Consider the following 17440-nt stretch of genomic DNA (forward strand, 5'->3'; position numbering starts at 1 on the left):
CATCCATGACATTAATTTGACCCTGTTAACCCCCTCCTGCACTGATAAACCTACCTCCTCTCCCCCCTCCCCCCACCCACCCCACCAGTGTTGCACCTCGTTTCCCCGGACGGGGATCCAAAGGCGTGGGAGTGCCGGCCGCTGGGCCGAAGATTGCAGCGGGATAACAGGAGACGATGTAAGTTTATTTAAATTATTTATCTTAATTGATTTAAATATTCAAATTGTGGTCCCGTCACCCAGTGGCGGGGAGGCTCTCATGGTGCATTGCCGCTGCCAATAATATCGGGCCGGGCCCTGCCGGCATCGAGGTTTGTGGCGGGCCTCATCTGGAGCAATCTTCAGGCCCCCCCACCACGGACACTGAGGGCTCCTGAAAATCTAGCCCGTTGAGACTAAAATGCCTTACTCTTATGTTGCCTGATGACAGAATGTTGAACTGTCATAATTCAATTTACCAAGCAATTCATGTTCAGACCAGAGATCAATATAGGGCCAGATATACACCTGAAACATTGAATTTAACGGTGGCATTACGTCTCCTTTTGCAATATTATTGCTCTGGGTTAGCAAATAACAATATTCAATCGTTTAATTATAAGCTGTAAATATTGCCCAAAACTGTGTGTAAATATGCGCAAAGTAAATGAGAAAAATTTCACTGGACCAGAACAAAAGTTTTAATTTAACATTCCAAATGCTATTTTTTCACTGAAGTTTGTTAGAAACATCAAGGGCCTTCAAAGTCAGAGTGATATTTTTGGGAGGATACTGCTTTTGTTCCACTAAATCCTTTGTGCAAAGAATCTCCCTCGCATACTACAAGATTTGCTAATATGGTGCTCTCCAATGATTTTAGATCCCATGTCAAAGTCAGTGATCTAGAAAATAAAAAGTATTAATCTACGGCTTAAAGGGCTTAGTGTTTGGTAAACAGGATCAAAAGAAATACTGAAAAATATAATATTTGAAGTTTTACTGAATAGCAAAACTTGCAAGAATACAGTCTTGCTGAATTGAAGATCATCAAAACGATTGAAAAGCTTTTGTCTCATCCTTCAATCATTCAGACTAACCTCAATGGGTCTCTCTCACTAGTCAACTGAGCATGCTTAATTGGAATGCATTATAAGAATATGCTTCCTCTATAGCAACAGCTACATGGGGATACTTCTATAATGCACTGAGGTCTTTGCACCAATGAAAAGCTACAGTAACTCTCATTCCCTAAGCCAATACAGGGTCAAGCTCATTGCTGTTTAACTGTTGAAAATGCTCTGGTTGATACATAATAGTCAATTGCTGCAAACTGTTGTGTGTTGAGCTGAGCAGGACCCACAATCAAATGGTGCCTCTGAAATGTTTGAACTCCCACAAGCTGTAAACTGAAAAATGACCAAGTCTCAGCACAGAAGTTTACAGAAGTCAGGTAACTTATAAACGTAAGCATGGTTGGTTTGAATACAGCCTGTCACCTTTCAAAGAAGTTGACTGTTAATTCAAACAAATACAGATTTCTGTGCAGATTTCCTTTGAACAATTTTGATGATCCAAAGACAACAGCAATACTTGACGATTTGTTTTCAGCAGAACAAAAACAAACAGTACAAATCTACAGGGGAAAAGAAGAAAGAATAAAAAGACCAAGGTAAGTGCTTCAAAGCAAACATTCATTAAATGATGTGCAAATTATTCCAGCATTTAAACATGGCTTTCTCAGCGTGATGAAAAGAGGATTAATCATCAAATATCAGTCTGATTTCAAATGCCAGGTTTCAATAAAGCTGATGGAAGAAAAAGGCAACAACAAAGAGGGCAGGAACAGTACAGAGCACCACAGGGAGTACTTCTGATTTGAGCTGCAAAAGCATTTCTTTGTTGAAATCTTTCTCAAAGCAAACATCAGTACCACATAACTGCAATCAGCTGCATTTACCGAATAGCCTACCTGTCTGTAAAGTCTGATCCCCTGTGTATCAGAGGAAGCCTTTTAAATGCCATGTATAGAAAAGTGACACAAGGCTAAGGATTAACTATGAGGCTGACAATTACAGGTTTTTCTTTCTTTTATGAGTGTCTTAAGTTAGAGTTATTGAACCAAGTACTCAATCTTGATATAACCACAAGGGAACTCACTTGAAAGTTTCATTATTCCTTTTTGCTTGCCTTATATGGCAATTTCCAATAAAGCTACTAAGTATCATCACCTCATTCCATGACAGTATGAAAGGCACAATTCAGCATAGCGGTGCCTCATCAGACCCCTTTCCTATCCTGAGTGGCGTGAAACAGGGTTGTCTTCTCGCACCTACACTGTTTGGGATCTTCTCCCTGCTGCTCTCACATGCGTTCAAGTCTTCAGAAGAAGGAATTTTCCTCCACACAAGATCAGGTGGCAGGTTGTTCAAACTTGTCCGTCTTAGAGCGAAGACCAAAGTACAGAAAGTCCTCATCAGGGAACTCCTCTTTGCTGACGATGCTGCATTAATGTCCCACAAGGAAGAGTGTCTGCAGAGACTCATCGACAGGATTGCAGCTGCCTGCAATGAATTTGGCCTAACCATCAGCCTCAAGAAAACGAACATCATGGGACAAGATGTCAGAAATGCTCCATCCATCAATATCGGCGACCACGCTCTGGAAGTGATTCAAGAGTTCCCCTACCTAGACTCAACTATCACCAGTAACCTGTCTCTCGATGCAGAAATCAACAAGCGTATGGGAAAGGCTTCCACTGCTATGTCCAGACTGGCCAAGAGAGTGTAGGAAAATGGCGCACTGACACGGAACACAAAAGTCCGAGCGTTTCAAGCCTGTGTCCTCAGTACCTTGCTCCATGGCAGCGAGGCCTGGACAACGTATGTCAGCCAAGAGTGACATCTCAACTCATTCCATCTTTGCTGCCTCTGGAGAATCCTTGGCATCAGGTGGCAGGACCATATCTCCAACGCAGAAGTCCTCGAGGCGGCCAACATCCCCAGCTTATACACCCTACTGAGTCAGCGGCGCTTGAGATGGCTTGGCCATGTGAGCCGCATGGAAGCTGGCAGGATCCCCAAGGATGCATTGTGCAGCGAGCTCGTCAATGGTATCAGACCCACCGGCTGTCCATGCCTCCGCTTTAAAGACGTCTGCAAACGCGACATGAAGTCCTGTGACACTGACCACAAGTCGTGGGAGTCAGTTGCCAGTGATCGCCAGAGCTGGCAGACAGCCATAAAGGCGGGGCTAAAGAGTGGCAAGTCGAAGAGACTTAGTAGTTGGCAGGAAAAAAGACAGAAGCGCAAGGACAGAGCCAACTGTGTAACAGCCCGACAACCAATTTGATCTGCAGCACCTGTGGAAGAGTCTGTCACTCTAGAATTGGCCTTTATAGCCACTCCAGGCACTGCTCCACAAACCACTGACCACCTCTAGGCGCTTACCCATTGTCTCCCGAGACAAGGAGGCCAAAGATTATGGCAATTTCCAATACATCAAAATAGTGTCATAAAAATTCTGAATGAAACTGTATAGTGATAAAGCTTAACTACACCTTCTTCCTAACATCTATCTTAACATTTTTACCCAGCGGAAAACTGAACAATTTAGAGGTACAGACTGAATGTAAATCAAATGTTTTGGTTGTTTTGAAATATTGTCAAGGTGACCTTGAGAAAAATAATATTGGATCTTGTACTTCACCATGTTTAAAGTCAGTTAATAGACACACATCAGGTATCATCAACATATCAGACCACTGCATGACTTTTTAATTGTTTGCATTTATTAATTAGTGCTAACTGAAATCCAACACGCAGCCCAGCCCATTTATAGGATGTTTACAGACTAAGGTGCTGTACTACAGGAGCAGCTTAGCTTCGAAAATCCTGTCCTTTTAGTGGTAATCTGACCAAAAAACAAAGAACAGTACAGCACAGGAACAAGCCATTCGGACCTCCAAGCCTGCGCCGATCTTGATGCCTGTCTAAACTAAAACCTTCTGCACTTCTGGGGTCCGTTTCCCTCTATTCCCATCCTATTCATGTATTTGTCAAGATGCCTCTTAAAGTTCGCAATCGTACCTGCTTCCACCACCTCCCCCGGCAGCAAGTTCCAGGCATTCACCATCCTCTGTGTAAAAAACTTTCCCCGCACATCCCCTCTAAACTTTGCCCCTCGCACCTTAAACCTATGTCCCCTAGTAACTGACTCTTCCACCCTGGGAAAAAGCTTCTGACTATCCACTCATAACTTTCTAAACCTCTATCATGTCACCCCTCCACCTCTGTCGTTCCAGTGAAAACAATACGAGTTTTATCCAACCTCTCCTCATAGCTAATACCCTCCAGACCAGGCAACATCCTGGTAAACCTCTTCTGTACCCTCTCCAAAGCCTCCGCATTTTTCTGGTAGTGTGGTAACCAGAATTGTACACAATATTCCAAGTGTGGCCTAACTAAGGTTCTGTACAGCTGCAGCATGACTTGCCAATTTTTAAGATCTTGTGTTGAAGTTTCAAAGTTGACTGTTACCGAAACTCACCTCAGATTCTTTATTTCTGAGCCAAACTTAGCACTGGTTATGGTGAAATATACCATTGTAAGGGGAACAAAAAGAAAAAAACACTTTGCCCTGTTTGAATCATTCATCTTACTGGGAAAGTCATGGAGTAGCACCAATCGAGTCAAAGAAGCTGTTTACATGATATTTCTATATATCAATGTACTCCCTATCAAGCATTAGGCAAAATATTAATGACATCTGCCAAAAGAACACCGATGTTTTGAAATCCTGAGGTTAACTGTTGATAATTTACTAGCACTTCAGCATACTCTAAAAATTTGTTCGTGTATAATTTAATAGAAGGAAAAATTGGTCAGGTTTGCATGATGCCAGTGACTTTCCAAACATTCCAAAGGGGGCACTATTTTAGTTTTATCAGTATCAGCAGTGAGTTTTTCACCATACTTTGGCAACGCTATAGCTGTGTTTTAAACATTGGCATATTTGCCATCCCTCATGTGAGCAACCTTATGTCACAGTATTTTTCAAAGAATCTGAAAATGTCAACATTTGATTAAAAAATGTAGACACATGAAAGTGGCAGAAAAAGGTAGGTAATCCTCAAAAATCGCATTTTCGAATACAGTAGAATCTAAACACTATTTAGTGATGCCACCTATGCCCACTGTCTATATTTTATATATGTATGTATATGATTATGAGAGTCATTTGATATCATACATCATTAGAGTGTAGTGTAGCTGGCTCATAATTGCAATCTTAAACCATAAAGTATGATGAGAGTCTTGCAATCACACAAACATATCTATTGGTTGATCTGATAAAAGAATGATTTTAATCTGTACTTGGGGCTGCTTTTTTGGCCAACAGTGGCCCACACTGCATGACTAATGATTCTAATATAATCACAGCAATTTCATTCTGAACTAATTTGCACTTGATTACCAGGAAATATAAAATGGACAATATATACTAATAAATATATAAAAACGTGAAAAGGCTGAAAGTTAATCTATCATAAGCTATATTAATTTGCCTTCAATAGAAGACAGTTGCTGATGTAATAAAGCACAAAAATTCAGCAAGTAGTTGCTAGTTTAAAATTTTTGTTTCGAGCTCTGTAAGTCATTTATTACTTTAAATGCTAAGTAGCATAGTTTGAAGGAGAAAGTTAATCAATCTTTGATCGATAACGGTGTTACGACCAGGTGAGAAAGATGTCTGGGGGTCCCTCTCAGCCTTCACCTGGTCTTACTGTAACGGCGTTTAATTTTTAAAATGTGTTTTTAGCTCCCCCTTGGGAGCAATGATAAGGCAAAGAAACCAGCATAAACAGGCTTTCTTAGGTTTAAAGAAGAAAAGTTGAAATTTATTAAACTTAAACTCTAATTCAGTTAACACCTACGGATACACAACGCACCTCATGCTAGCATGCATACACGATATACACATGCAAATAAAGATAGAAAAGAGAAGAAAAATAAAGTGGAAAAGTTTGAGGCAATATCTGAAGAGTTGTTGTTACGCTTCTTCAAGTTCACTGTAGAGTCCTTAATTTTGCTTTTCATTGGGGCCTAGTATTCTTCTTAAATCTTGTTCGCTGTAGGAGACTTTTCTCTCTTGAGGTTCATGTGTCTTCAATGGATTCAGAGGCTTGTGAGAAAGAGATGGGAGCAGACAGGAGAGATCTTTTCAGTCCAGGAGCAAACAGCTTTCTGCCCAAAACTGTATGTACAAATTCAAAAAACACAGGTTGCCCAAGCAGGTTTGTCATGTGACTAGCTGGTTTGACCATGTTCGTTTAACAGTCAACCTGAAATGTGAGCTCCCCCATCTTCAATGTCTGGTGATCAAAAGTCCATTGAATGTGTCAGGGAATGGCTGCTTTGTCCTTCTAAACACTGTCGGTTAAAATGCAAATGTCTTTCCAGCCACGCCTGATCTATTTAACAAGACCTTTCTTCACTCCAGTAACAGTTTAATATCAATGTTCATGACAAAATTCATGTGCCTCATTCTTGGCAGGTGGGGGCCTAGCATGACCCCTCCACACCCAGTGGAATGAAATGCTATTTGAGAAAAGTGCATTTCATTAAAGGGTCGAGAGAAAAATATACGATACAGAAAAAAACAGGTGTTTCTCTCATTCATTCACAAATCCTAAAACTTATTAAAATCATCCTTTTTTGGCATCCCAATAAATATGTGGTTCTTTTTTTGAGGAAGTTTTTCTTCCTTTTGCCCATTCCCATGGCTGCCTAGGATCTTTGTTCCAGCTGAGGTAATTTTTTTTTCAAAAAAGAAGTCAGTAGTGAGAGGGTCTATCCTGAACTCTCAGTGCTTTCCTGAGTCATGCAAAAGCTTTTGACTTCAGGGGATGGGTGGTTCCCTTTTTTTCTGACTGTGGGGGAGGATTCTTTGCTAATCTCCCCTTTGTCCCAGAGGACACTCTTGCCTGCAGGTATTTGTGTAGACTCTACTGCACTTCCTTCTGGCACTTCGACTGGGTGAGGCATCACCCAAAGGTTTCTCTGACCCCTAGAGGTCTTTCTTTGTCTCTGCAGGTTCCTGTAAATGCTGTTAGAAACTTTGCTGGGGTGTTTTTTGTGTCTGCATCAGCGTAGGAAGATGTGGTGTCTAACATTTCACATTTTTCGAGGTTGGCTGACTAGACAGTAGCGGTTTTCATCCAGGATTCCTCCCGGACTTCCTTCAACCTGCCTTCTTTGTCGCTTTTTCCCCTTCTCTGTCTAACCTTTTGCCAGCTTTGTGCCTGCCTGTCCCTTTTTGTCCTCGGCGGGGGTCGCTTACAGTTCACCTCTGCTGGAGGGTTCACCTAACACTGGTACAGGACTTAGGGGTGCAGGTTTCACTGTAGGTTCGGGTTTCCTCTCAACCTGGCACATGTGGCAACTGCTGCAGTACTCCACCACATCTTTGTGGACTTTTGGCCAGTCAAACTGCTGTCTTATGCGGGCTTTGCTCTTTCGTATACCAGTATGTACAGCCACTGTAGTCTCATGGGCCCTTCTTAATATTTCTCTCCAGTACCTCTGCGGCACCACTAACTGGTGAACTACTGTCCATTCCTTGCTCTCAGGTCTGTGAGAAGAACTCAATTTCCTCATCAGGACCTCATTCTTTAAATAGTAGCAATCAGGGACTCCCTCTGTTTCACTTTCAGACTGGACAACTTGTGCTCACTCTTGCAATACTGGGTCGGCGCGCTGAGCCTCAGCGAGGGAAAATCCATTTAATTCATTCCCTGGGTCACCTAACTTTCCAAGGAAAGTCTTGGACAGGCAGACCGCATGGTCATCTGCCTGCAGTGCCCAAGCAGTCTCCTCTGGGCGACCTGGTTTGATCATGGCTTGATCCACTACACATTCAGAGAAACTGCAGGGGTCTGTCTCCTGCCCGTGACTTGTCTCTCTGACCTCCTGCGGTCTCTCTTTCACTACTGGTGGGGGGGGGGGGGGGGCGCTACCACGCTCACCCCCATCAGATCATTACCTAGGAGCAGGTCAACCCTATCCACAGCAAACTAGGGACAATCCCTTCAGTCACCGGTCCTGAAACTATGTCTCACTCCAGGTGCACCCGGTGTACAGGTACAGGCATACACTGCCCTCCAATACCATTCAGCACCATTCTGGTGTTTACTGCACTCTCTGGGGAAAAGGTCAGGCCTTTTCCCCGTAAAAGGAATCTAGTCGCCCCTGTGTTCCTGAGAATTACCATGGGCTTGCTTGCCCCACTCGAGGGGTATGGGGTTACTTTCCCTTCAGACACAAAACCTTGATAACCCTCAGGAATCCTATTAAATTTTCCTGCACTTGCAGCCATAAGCTTCCTGTGTCTCACTCTTACTGCAGTTAAAGCCACAGCTTGTTCTGCTGGGTTTTCCATCAGGTCCCCGTCTTCACTGAGCGAGTATGCCCTGATTAACCCTACAGGTTTTCCCTTTAGTTTCCAGCAGTCAGCTTTTAAATGTCCTGCTTTATTACAATGGAAGCACACAGGTCTCCGGTTCTTGCTCACAGCACCGTCCTTTTTGGCTAGAGGAGGGGCCCCCTGTGTCTCCTGCTTTCCTTTCTCTCCCAGGACTGATTGGGCTCCGATCACCTTCCGACCCTTTGTCCTTTTCGGATTTGTGGGGGTGACTAAGAAAGGTTCTCCCCTGGGAAACTGACTTATAAATTAACGCAAACTCACCGGCCAGGACGGCCGCTTGCCGGGCTCTCTGGACCCTCTGTTCCTCTACATGGGTCTTTATGGAGAGTGGGAGACAGTGTTTAAATTCCTCTAACAGAATTACTTCTCTGAGATTCTCACAGCTGAGCTGTACTTTTAGACCCCTCAGCCACTGGTCAGAAGCCAGCTGCTTACTTCTTTCAAATTCCAGATAAGTTTGATTAGCTTGCTTCTTGAGGGTTCTAAACTTTTGGCGATAGGCTTCGGGTACTAATTCATATGCCCCGAGGATAGCATTTTTGATCAGTTCGTAATTTGATGAACTCTCATCTGGCATCAGGGAATAAACCTCATGGGCTTTTCCAGTTAGCTTGCTTTGTAATAAAAGAGGCCAGGTCTCAGCTGGCCATTTTAGCTGCCTTGCCAGTTTCTCAAAGGACACAAACATTTCTTCTACATCCTTCTCATTGAATTTTGGAATTAGTTGAGCTAGTTTTAATAATTTTGTACCCAGACTCTGCCACCCCCTAGTTAACACAAACCACTTCAACTCTCTCTTCGCATTCCTTCTGGAATATTCTTTCTCTCTCCCTCTCCTCAAATTCAAGTTTCCTCTGTTCCAATTGTATCTTTGCTAACAATACAGTGTTGGAGTCTGCTTCTAACCCTATTTCTGCTTCTTCAGATTCAAGGGAAAAATGGTTGGCCACTAGACTTAGGAGTTCAGACATCCTAGTCTTGCCACATACAATGATCCCACAGTGCTCAGCCATTTTCCTCAACTCCTCCATAGACAGTGCTTTTAACTTATCTTAAGTTACTTCACCCTGGCTTGGAGAGCTACTAGCTTCATTTGCAGACATGTTAGTATTCAAGCAGACACAACCACAACAAAACGTATTTTGAAATCTTGCTCTCTTTTGATTGGGAACAATTTGGCTTCCCACTTCCAATTTCTCTCGTTTGTGGGTAAAATCCAGGATGGTAGCACCCAAATTTCTATTACGACTAGGTGAGAAAGGTGTCTAGGGGTCCCTCTCAGCCTTCACCTGGTCTTGCCGTAACAGGGTTCAATTTTTAAAACACACTGTGGTTTTAGCTCCCCCTTGGTGAATCTTTGTTCACTGCTTTCCAATTATAAGGCAAAGAAACCAGCACAAACTGGCTTTCTTAGGTTTAAAGAAGAAAAGTTGAAATTTATTAAACTTAAAATCGAATTCAGTTAATGCCTATGGATACACGATGCACCCACACTAGCATGCATGCGTGATACACACATGCAATAAAGATAGAAAAGAGAAGAAAAATAAAGTGGAAAAGTTTGAAGTAATATCTGAAGAGTTGTTGTTACGGTTCTTCGAGTTCACTGTAGAGTCCTTGATTGTAGGTAGCTCTTGCTTTTCGTTGGGGCCCAGTATTCTTCTTAAACCTTGTTCACTATAGGACACTTTTCTCTTTTGGGATTCATGTGTCTTCAGTGGATTCAGAGGCTTGTGAGAAAGAGATGGGAGCAGCTCTTCTCAGTCCAGGAGCAAACAGTTTTCTGCCCAAAACTGTTTGTACAAATTCAAAAAACTCAGGTTGCCCAGTAGGTTAGCTTTGACTAGCTGGTTTGACCATGTCCGTTTGTGTATTCGGCCATCTTAGCAGTCAACCTGGAATGCGAGCTCCTCCACCTTCAACGTCTGGTGATCAAAAGTCCATTGAATGTGTCAGGGAATGGCTGCTTTGTCCTTCCAAACACTGTCTGTTAATATGCAAATGTCTTTCCAGCCATAGCTGTTCTGTTTCACAAGTCCTTTCTTCACTCCAGAAACAGTTTAAAATCAATGTTCGTGACAAAATTCATGTGCCTCATTCTTGGCAGGTGGGGGCCTAGCATGACAAACGGTCTTTCATCAATGCAGTTACCACCAAAAAAAGGCAAGAACTGATGAAATGGTACTTGGCTACAGCTCTCACACAGTATAACATGCTGGAGGACCCACACTGTACAAAATCTAGAAAACCAAAAACAGCTTGACATCAGACACAATGTAAAATGAACTTTGTGTATTGACAAATAGTCTCCTAGCTTATTCCCAATTCCAGTTGGGATGGAATTGTCCTTTTAAGGTGATTGATGACCATGCCAGGGAATTATCCAATATTTATTGCTTCATTTAGTCACCATACCAGGCATTGCTAGACCAGACTATATTTTCCAACCTATATTTTTGTAACAAATACATTTAAAGAATTGTCTTTACAGCAATACTATTTTGGCTCATTTCATAAGGTCACATGTTGATCTCATTCACACAGCTCCAAGGTGATTCTGCTTTCAGGTACATTTTGATAGGAGGCTCAGTACTAACTTATCAGCAAAGATTTAGACAATGGGATCTGTGACAGAATCTCAAAGTCTGATATAATTTATTTCTAATGGCTTCACCTAACCAATAAATTGTCTATCTAGTGACCTGAATTTATACAAACAGCCTTGAAGAATCTGCTAAATAATAGGAACAAACTTTGACCTTGTTTGCAGATGTCTGCAATATCTAAGGTAAACTAAATGGGAATGAACACTGACAGTTTAGAAGTGCTTATTTGCTTATCCACAGTCCCAACAGACACAATAGGAGATTAGGAATACTTTCAAATTCCAAGTAAGGAATCATAACGTTAAACATTCCTATGCAATACAACAGAACATAACAGAGGCAGAGAACCCTGTTGCTCAGCAAAGCCTTACACATTTTTTAAGTGATTAATTTGCTTGTTTTGGTTCTCTCAACTGTGATTTTCCAATGTGTACTTCAAAAAACAAAATGGATTATCATTGCCATAACTGTTTATTGTAATTCAGGAAGGGTCAGTGGTTATCATTACCTGCTTCTGATATTTTTTGTTTAGAAAAGGAAACAGTGAGTGGTTGAGCAATGGGGTGAGGCCAGCGGGGGGAGGTGGAGGTGATGTTGGTGATGGTGGGTGCTTGTGGAAGGAGGGAGAGAGAAATTGCTGTTCACTTCTAAAATAATTTTGCCACGAATTTTACCAATGGATCAACTGGGCCCATCCATCAATATGCTCACAATTTTATATTTTTTAGCTTCAAAGTCCTGGTTGATGTGGGCGATAAATTAAACAATTTAACTAAATTGTGATCAGAAATAGTGGGTGGATTATTTTTCAATATCATGAGGCTTTACACCCATCCAAGCTAGCAGATATTTATTTGCTAGCACCAGGTTATTAAAACATGGAAAAAAATCTTTAAGAGTGACTTAGAAAAACGCTTGAAGAAAAAAATTACAGAGTACAGGGAAAGAGCAGGGAAATGGGATTTGATTTCTCAAGGGTAATTAGGGATGGGCAATAAATGCTGGCTTAGCCAGCGATGCCCGCATCCCATGAACAAATAAAAAAAAATAGATAGCTCCAATGTGGAATTGGCACCACCAAAGATAAAATGGGTTAAATGGCCTCTGTCTTTATTGAAAGATCGATGGAATGGAATTTCCATCCAGTTCCTGACTATAAGAGCAAGCTAGGGCCTGGAAATTCTGCAGCCTGTAACTCACCTCCTGACTCCTCAAAGCCTGTCCATCATCTACAAGACACAATTCAGGAGTGTGATGGAATACGTTCCATTTGCCTGGATGAGTACGGCTCCAGCAAGACTCAAGAAGCTGACACCATCCAGGACAAAGAAACCTGCTTGATTATCACCCCATACACCATCTTAAACATTCACTCCCTCCACCACCAACGCAGAGTGGCAGTAATGTGTACCATCTACAAGATGCACAGCAACATCTCCCCAAGGCTCTTTTGACAGCATCTTCCAAACCTGTGACCTCTACCACCCAGAAGGACAAAGGCAGCAGATGCATGGGAACGCCACCACCTGCAAGTTCCCCTCCAAGTCACACACCATCCTGACTTGGAACTATATCGCCGTTCCTTCACTGTCACTGGGTCAAAATCCTGAAACTCCCTCCCTAACAGCACTGTGGGTGTACCTACACCACATGAACTGCAGCGGTTCAAGAATATGGCTCATCATCACCTTCTCATAGGATGTGAGCCCTTGAGAAGGTGGTGGTGAGCTGCCTTCTTGAACCACTGCAGTCCTTGAGGTGGAGGTACAACAACTGTGCTGTTCGGAATGGAGTTCCAGGATTTGACCCAGTGACAGTAAAGGAATGGCGATATCGGTCCAAGTCAGGATGGTGTGTGGCTTGGAGGGGAACTTGCAGGAAGTGTAAGGAATCAGAGGCAACAAACCTGAGTGCCAGCGATGCTCACATCCCATGAACAAATAAAAAGAGAGTTAATATATTTGCAGAATATAATTCCATGGGATATTCCAAGGAGAAAGTGTAGTACAGGATATGGTAATGCTAAATTTCTTACTTAATGATTTTCTGTGCTCAGATTTTGGTTCTTTTGGATTCGACTTGCTGTTGCTCTCCCCCTCACCCCTGTTCAGTTCTTCACTGCTTGAGCTTTTCCAGATACTGATTGTTGATGTTGAGGTTGCCTTCTTTGACTGCAATGTCATAGATACCAATAAGAGAAAATATTAGGAGATACGGCAAACTATGATCATAGTATGTACCACGCACCAATGGACAATCTTAAATAAAGTTAGAGAAGAGTAAAAGTAGTTAGAATGACACAAAATGATTTAGGTTTGTTTCCTCTGATTCCTTACACTTCCTGCAAGTTCCTCTCCAAGCCACACACCATCCTGACTTGGAACTATATCACTGTTCCTTCACTGTTGCTGGGTCAAATCCTGGAACTCACTTCCTAACACCACTGTTGGTGTACCTACACCCCAATGACTGCAGCAGTTTAAGAAGGCACCTCACCACCACCTTCTCAAGGGCAATTAAGGATGGGTAATAAATGCTGGCCTAGCCAGTGATGCCCACATCCAATGAACGAACAAAAAAAACCAGAGCAAATTCCCAAACTGTGTCAGATTACAGGTGAGGGTGCCAAGCAAAGGGATGCCTCCACAGCAAGAGAGGGAAAACCAACATCCAAATGTTACCAGGCATGCCTTTCATACCACCATAGCAGTTAATTTCAAGGCACCAGTGACAGAGGCACTTGGGTAGGTCTCCCTCCAAATCTCTTGATTTGGGGATGGGGTGTGATGACTGGAAATGAGGAGGAAAGGAAATACTTCCCAGAATTTAAGAGACTGTACAGCAATGTGAATTGTTGAGCAGCTGCACAGTAATGAAGTTTATACTCTTTTACCCCACCGAGTAATTCATCTGATTATGTTCAGAAAGTCGACATAGTAAAATAAGTCCACTAAGCTATCGCTGGCATCTATTTCATCAATAATGTCATAGTATCACCTTTGCTATAATAATAAAGCCAAACCCTTCACATGATGGGGGGAATTTTAACCCCAAAAACAATGGGTTTGCGTCAGGTGGGAGGTTAAAATATTCAAAATCTGAGACTGGCCCCCAACCCGCCTCCAACCAGTACACTTCCGGTTTTAATGGCCGGATAATCTGCTCCCAAGAGATGGGTTTAAATATTATAATAAGGTTATGCGCCTCATTTCTATGCACTATTTCCAATGCAACTTTGGACAGCTGGGTTTCCCGATGCTCAGGAAACCAGACAGCTATAGGAGAGAATGCAGGATCCAGGAAGTAAGCAGCTTTCCACTTACCTTCTGAACCTGGTATACCTGCCCTGCCAACCCTCCCATAGCACCGCCAACCCTTCCAATCTGCCCCGACCTCTCCCTCGAGGCCTCTGGCTCCCTCCTGTCCCCCCGCCGACCCACCTCTGAGGCCCCCGAGCTCCTCGCCGATCACCCAAGGCATCTGACACCCCACCATCACCCCACCCAAGGTCTTTTCTCCTGTATTCCACACCTAACTGGAAGCTAAGCCTGTCAATCAGGCTGACTTCTGGGCAGGAAACCAGTCAGAGATGTCACACGCACACTGTGGAGTTAAAATTCTGCTAATAGGTTTCCAGCATGTTACCAACAAGCCCCCACCCCCCTTAATGGGTCAAAACGTTCAAACTCCCCCTGATGTGATAATTCATGTCACTGGAACTTACCATTAAGTCCACACAATGCAAAATCACAAAAAAAAAGTTTTAATTTGTTCTTAGGATGTGGGCAACATTTGCAAAGCTGCATTAATTGCCCATCCTTGATTGTCCTGAGTGATGTGCTTCATAATTGATACCGCTGATGGTGCTCCATGACAGCCCTGTGCAGCGGATTAATTGTCATAAGCCCCTCTTCTCCAATGTATATATTCTCTATACAGTAATTAGGTTATTTTATCAATGCAGAAATCATGCAAAGGTGTATTACAATATCATGTTTTACATTGCCATCAATGGTAATTACTGTGGAGTATCTCTTTAAAATAGTTAGAATAACAAAATAACTAGCACAGAACAGCTAGGTGATTCTCTTCTACAAAATCCAACAGTGTCTCAAATACAAGAACTTGTAAAGGATAAAAATATTCAATTTTGCTTATCAAAATCACAATTAAAAAAATATTTTTTAGGAACTGTTGGAACATTACTGAAATGTCTCAATGGTAACACCCTTGCCTTTGACTCAGAAGGTTGTGGGTTCAAATCCCACTCTTAAGCACAAAATCTAGGCTGGCTCTGAGGGAGTGCTGCACTGTCAGAGGTGCTGCCTTTTAAGCTGAGATGTGGATGTAAAAGATCCCATGGCAGTATTTCAAAGAACAACAGAGGAATTCTCCTCAGTGTCCTGGCCAATATTTATCCTTAAATCAACATCTTGAAAGAAACTTGATTACTTGGTCATTATTTCATCGCTGTTTGTGTGACCTTGCTGTGGGAAAAGTATTGCATTTCCTACATTACAAAAATGACTACAAAAGTACTTAATTAGCTGTAAAGCAGTTTGGGATGTCCTGAAGTCATGAAAGGTGCTATATAAATGCAAGTAAGAACAGAAAATGTTGGCAAAACTCAGCAGGTCAGGCAGCATCTGTGGAGAGAGAAACAAACTTTCTCCATATATGCTGTCTGACCTGCTGAGTTTTGCCAGCATTTTCTGTTTTTACTTCAGATTTACAGCCTATATTTTATAGTATTTTGCTGATATAAATTCTATCTAACTTTAACTCTTGTAAGGAGGCACTTATTTCTCCTTAATGTCCAACTTAATTAATTTAGTTCTTCGTGAAATTATATTGCTCGTGAGTGTGTTGGAAGAGAACAAACCAAATAAGTAAAATGGAGACACTGGAATATATTATGGTATTTATATTGCAGAACCACTTCCAATGAGAACGTTTTTGCAAAGTTAAAGGTGGTAAATACCACCATTTAAAAATGGCATGAGATCTCATTGAGTCAAAATGTAACAAAGTGGTACTTAAATAAGAATGAACATGTATGTTTGTGTCAAATATAAAGAACTCAAGCTTATTTGCAAATTATTTGATGTGAATGAATTTCGATGAAGGTTATTTTGCTAATGTCAGTATAAAGTCAGAGTATAAATTTATGGTCGACATGTTAGTATATTTGAACTCAATGCACATTATAAATGCACATTATGTCCTATTTGAGTCATTTCAGGTCTGTTTTAAATTTAAAAACATCATGCCAAAACATTTTATAGAAAATATGCAAAGAGGGATTAACAATGCCACAGGGAGCTATAAACAAAAGAAACATGGTCTAAAGAGGCCGATCAGAGCTTGAGAAGCTCAGGAAATATATGGGAAAGTATTTTTTTGGCAAAAAATCCAAAAATGTTTATTGTGCAATTTCTAAGACAGATTGAACAAATATACAAAATCCTTTTATTTGCTTCCAAGGGAAGCTATTTTAGTTAATAGAGTTAAGAGCATTATACATACCAGTTGATCAATCACATGTCTGATGGCCTGGTACCAGTCATGTATACTGTCATCATCCGAATGGAGAAGAAATTCATTCCCTGAGATGGTTGTGAGCTGAGTCAAGAAGGAAAAAAAGCAGGGTGTGATTTTGTTTAATGTTATAAACAACATAGTAAAAGCACAGCAATCTAACATGTCAGCACTTAGCTTATTATGGTCTCAAGTTAACATTACTTGACAACAGCATAAGAATTACTAGATGAATAATGACCAAGGTCCATCTAATTCCCCTTCTCCTGGTAATGATATGATACAATGATAGTAGGAGACCAATCAATGCCTCTCCTCCAATCCACCCTGTATTATTTATTACATGCACATCTGACCAAAATTGTGAAGGGAATATTTCATTAAACCAGTCCACTTTCCTGTCCTTAAAGAAAAAAAAATTATGAAAGGAAAAAAAAAAATCTACAGATGCTGGGAATCTGAATTCTGATGAAAAGTTTTCAATCGAAATATTAACCCCTTTTTCTCACTTGCGATGTATACCTGTCATGTACTTCCAACATTTACTGTTTACTTAATTGAAAAAGAATGGGATGTTTACTAATGAAACACATGATACATGCCAAAATAATTGAAGAAGGGCTAGGTTAATTACAACTCATTTATGAAAATAAAAAATACATTACATAGACAGACCTCCCTGAAGTATCTACTAGGGAAACTATAGGAAGTCTTAAGCAGGAACATAAGTACAGGAGAAAGTAAATGAAGTATTTAAGTTTTTATGTCTACTCTATGATGGGGGCTATTTTTAAATATCATTTCTCGCTAGAAAACCAGATGACTGGTTGTGGAAA

At 41.5% G+C, this 17440-nt stretch overlaps 1 protein-coding gene across 4 annotated transcripts in view; it reads right to left on the minus strand.

Moving 5' to 3' along the window:
* arhgap15 (Rho GTPase activating protein 15) overlaps positions 1 to 17440 on the minus strand; it is an 806049-nt gene that overhangs the window by 355470 nt on the left and 433139 nt on the right. For all 4 annotated transcript variants that reach the window (XM_068034997.1, XM_068035000.1, XM_068034998.1 and 1 more), the window contains 2 exons: positions 16593 to 16688; positions 13102 to 13237 (listed from right to left, as the gene is read on the minus strand). In XM_068034997.1, the coding sequence (XP_067891098.1) occupies positions 13102 to 13237; positions 16593 to 16688 (232 nt within the window). The remainder of the gene's footprint in view (positions 1 to 13101; positions 13238 to 16592; positions 16689 to 17440) is intronic.

The sequence above is a fragment of the Heterodontus francisci genome, chromosome 7 (assembly GCF_036365525.1).
Source record: "Heterodontus francisci isolate sHetFra1 chromosome 7, sHetFra1.hap1, whole genome shotgun sequence".
Taxonomy (NCBI): Eukaryota; Metazoa; Chordata; class Chondrichthyes; order Heterodontiformes; family Heterodontidae; genus Heterodontus; species Heterodontus francisci.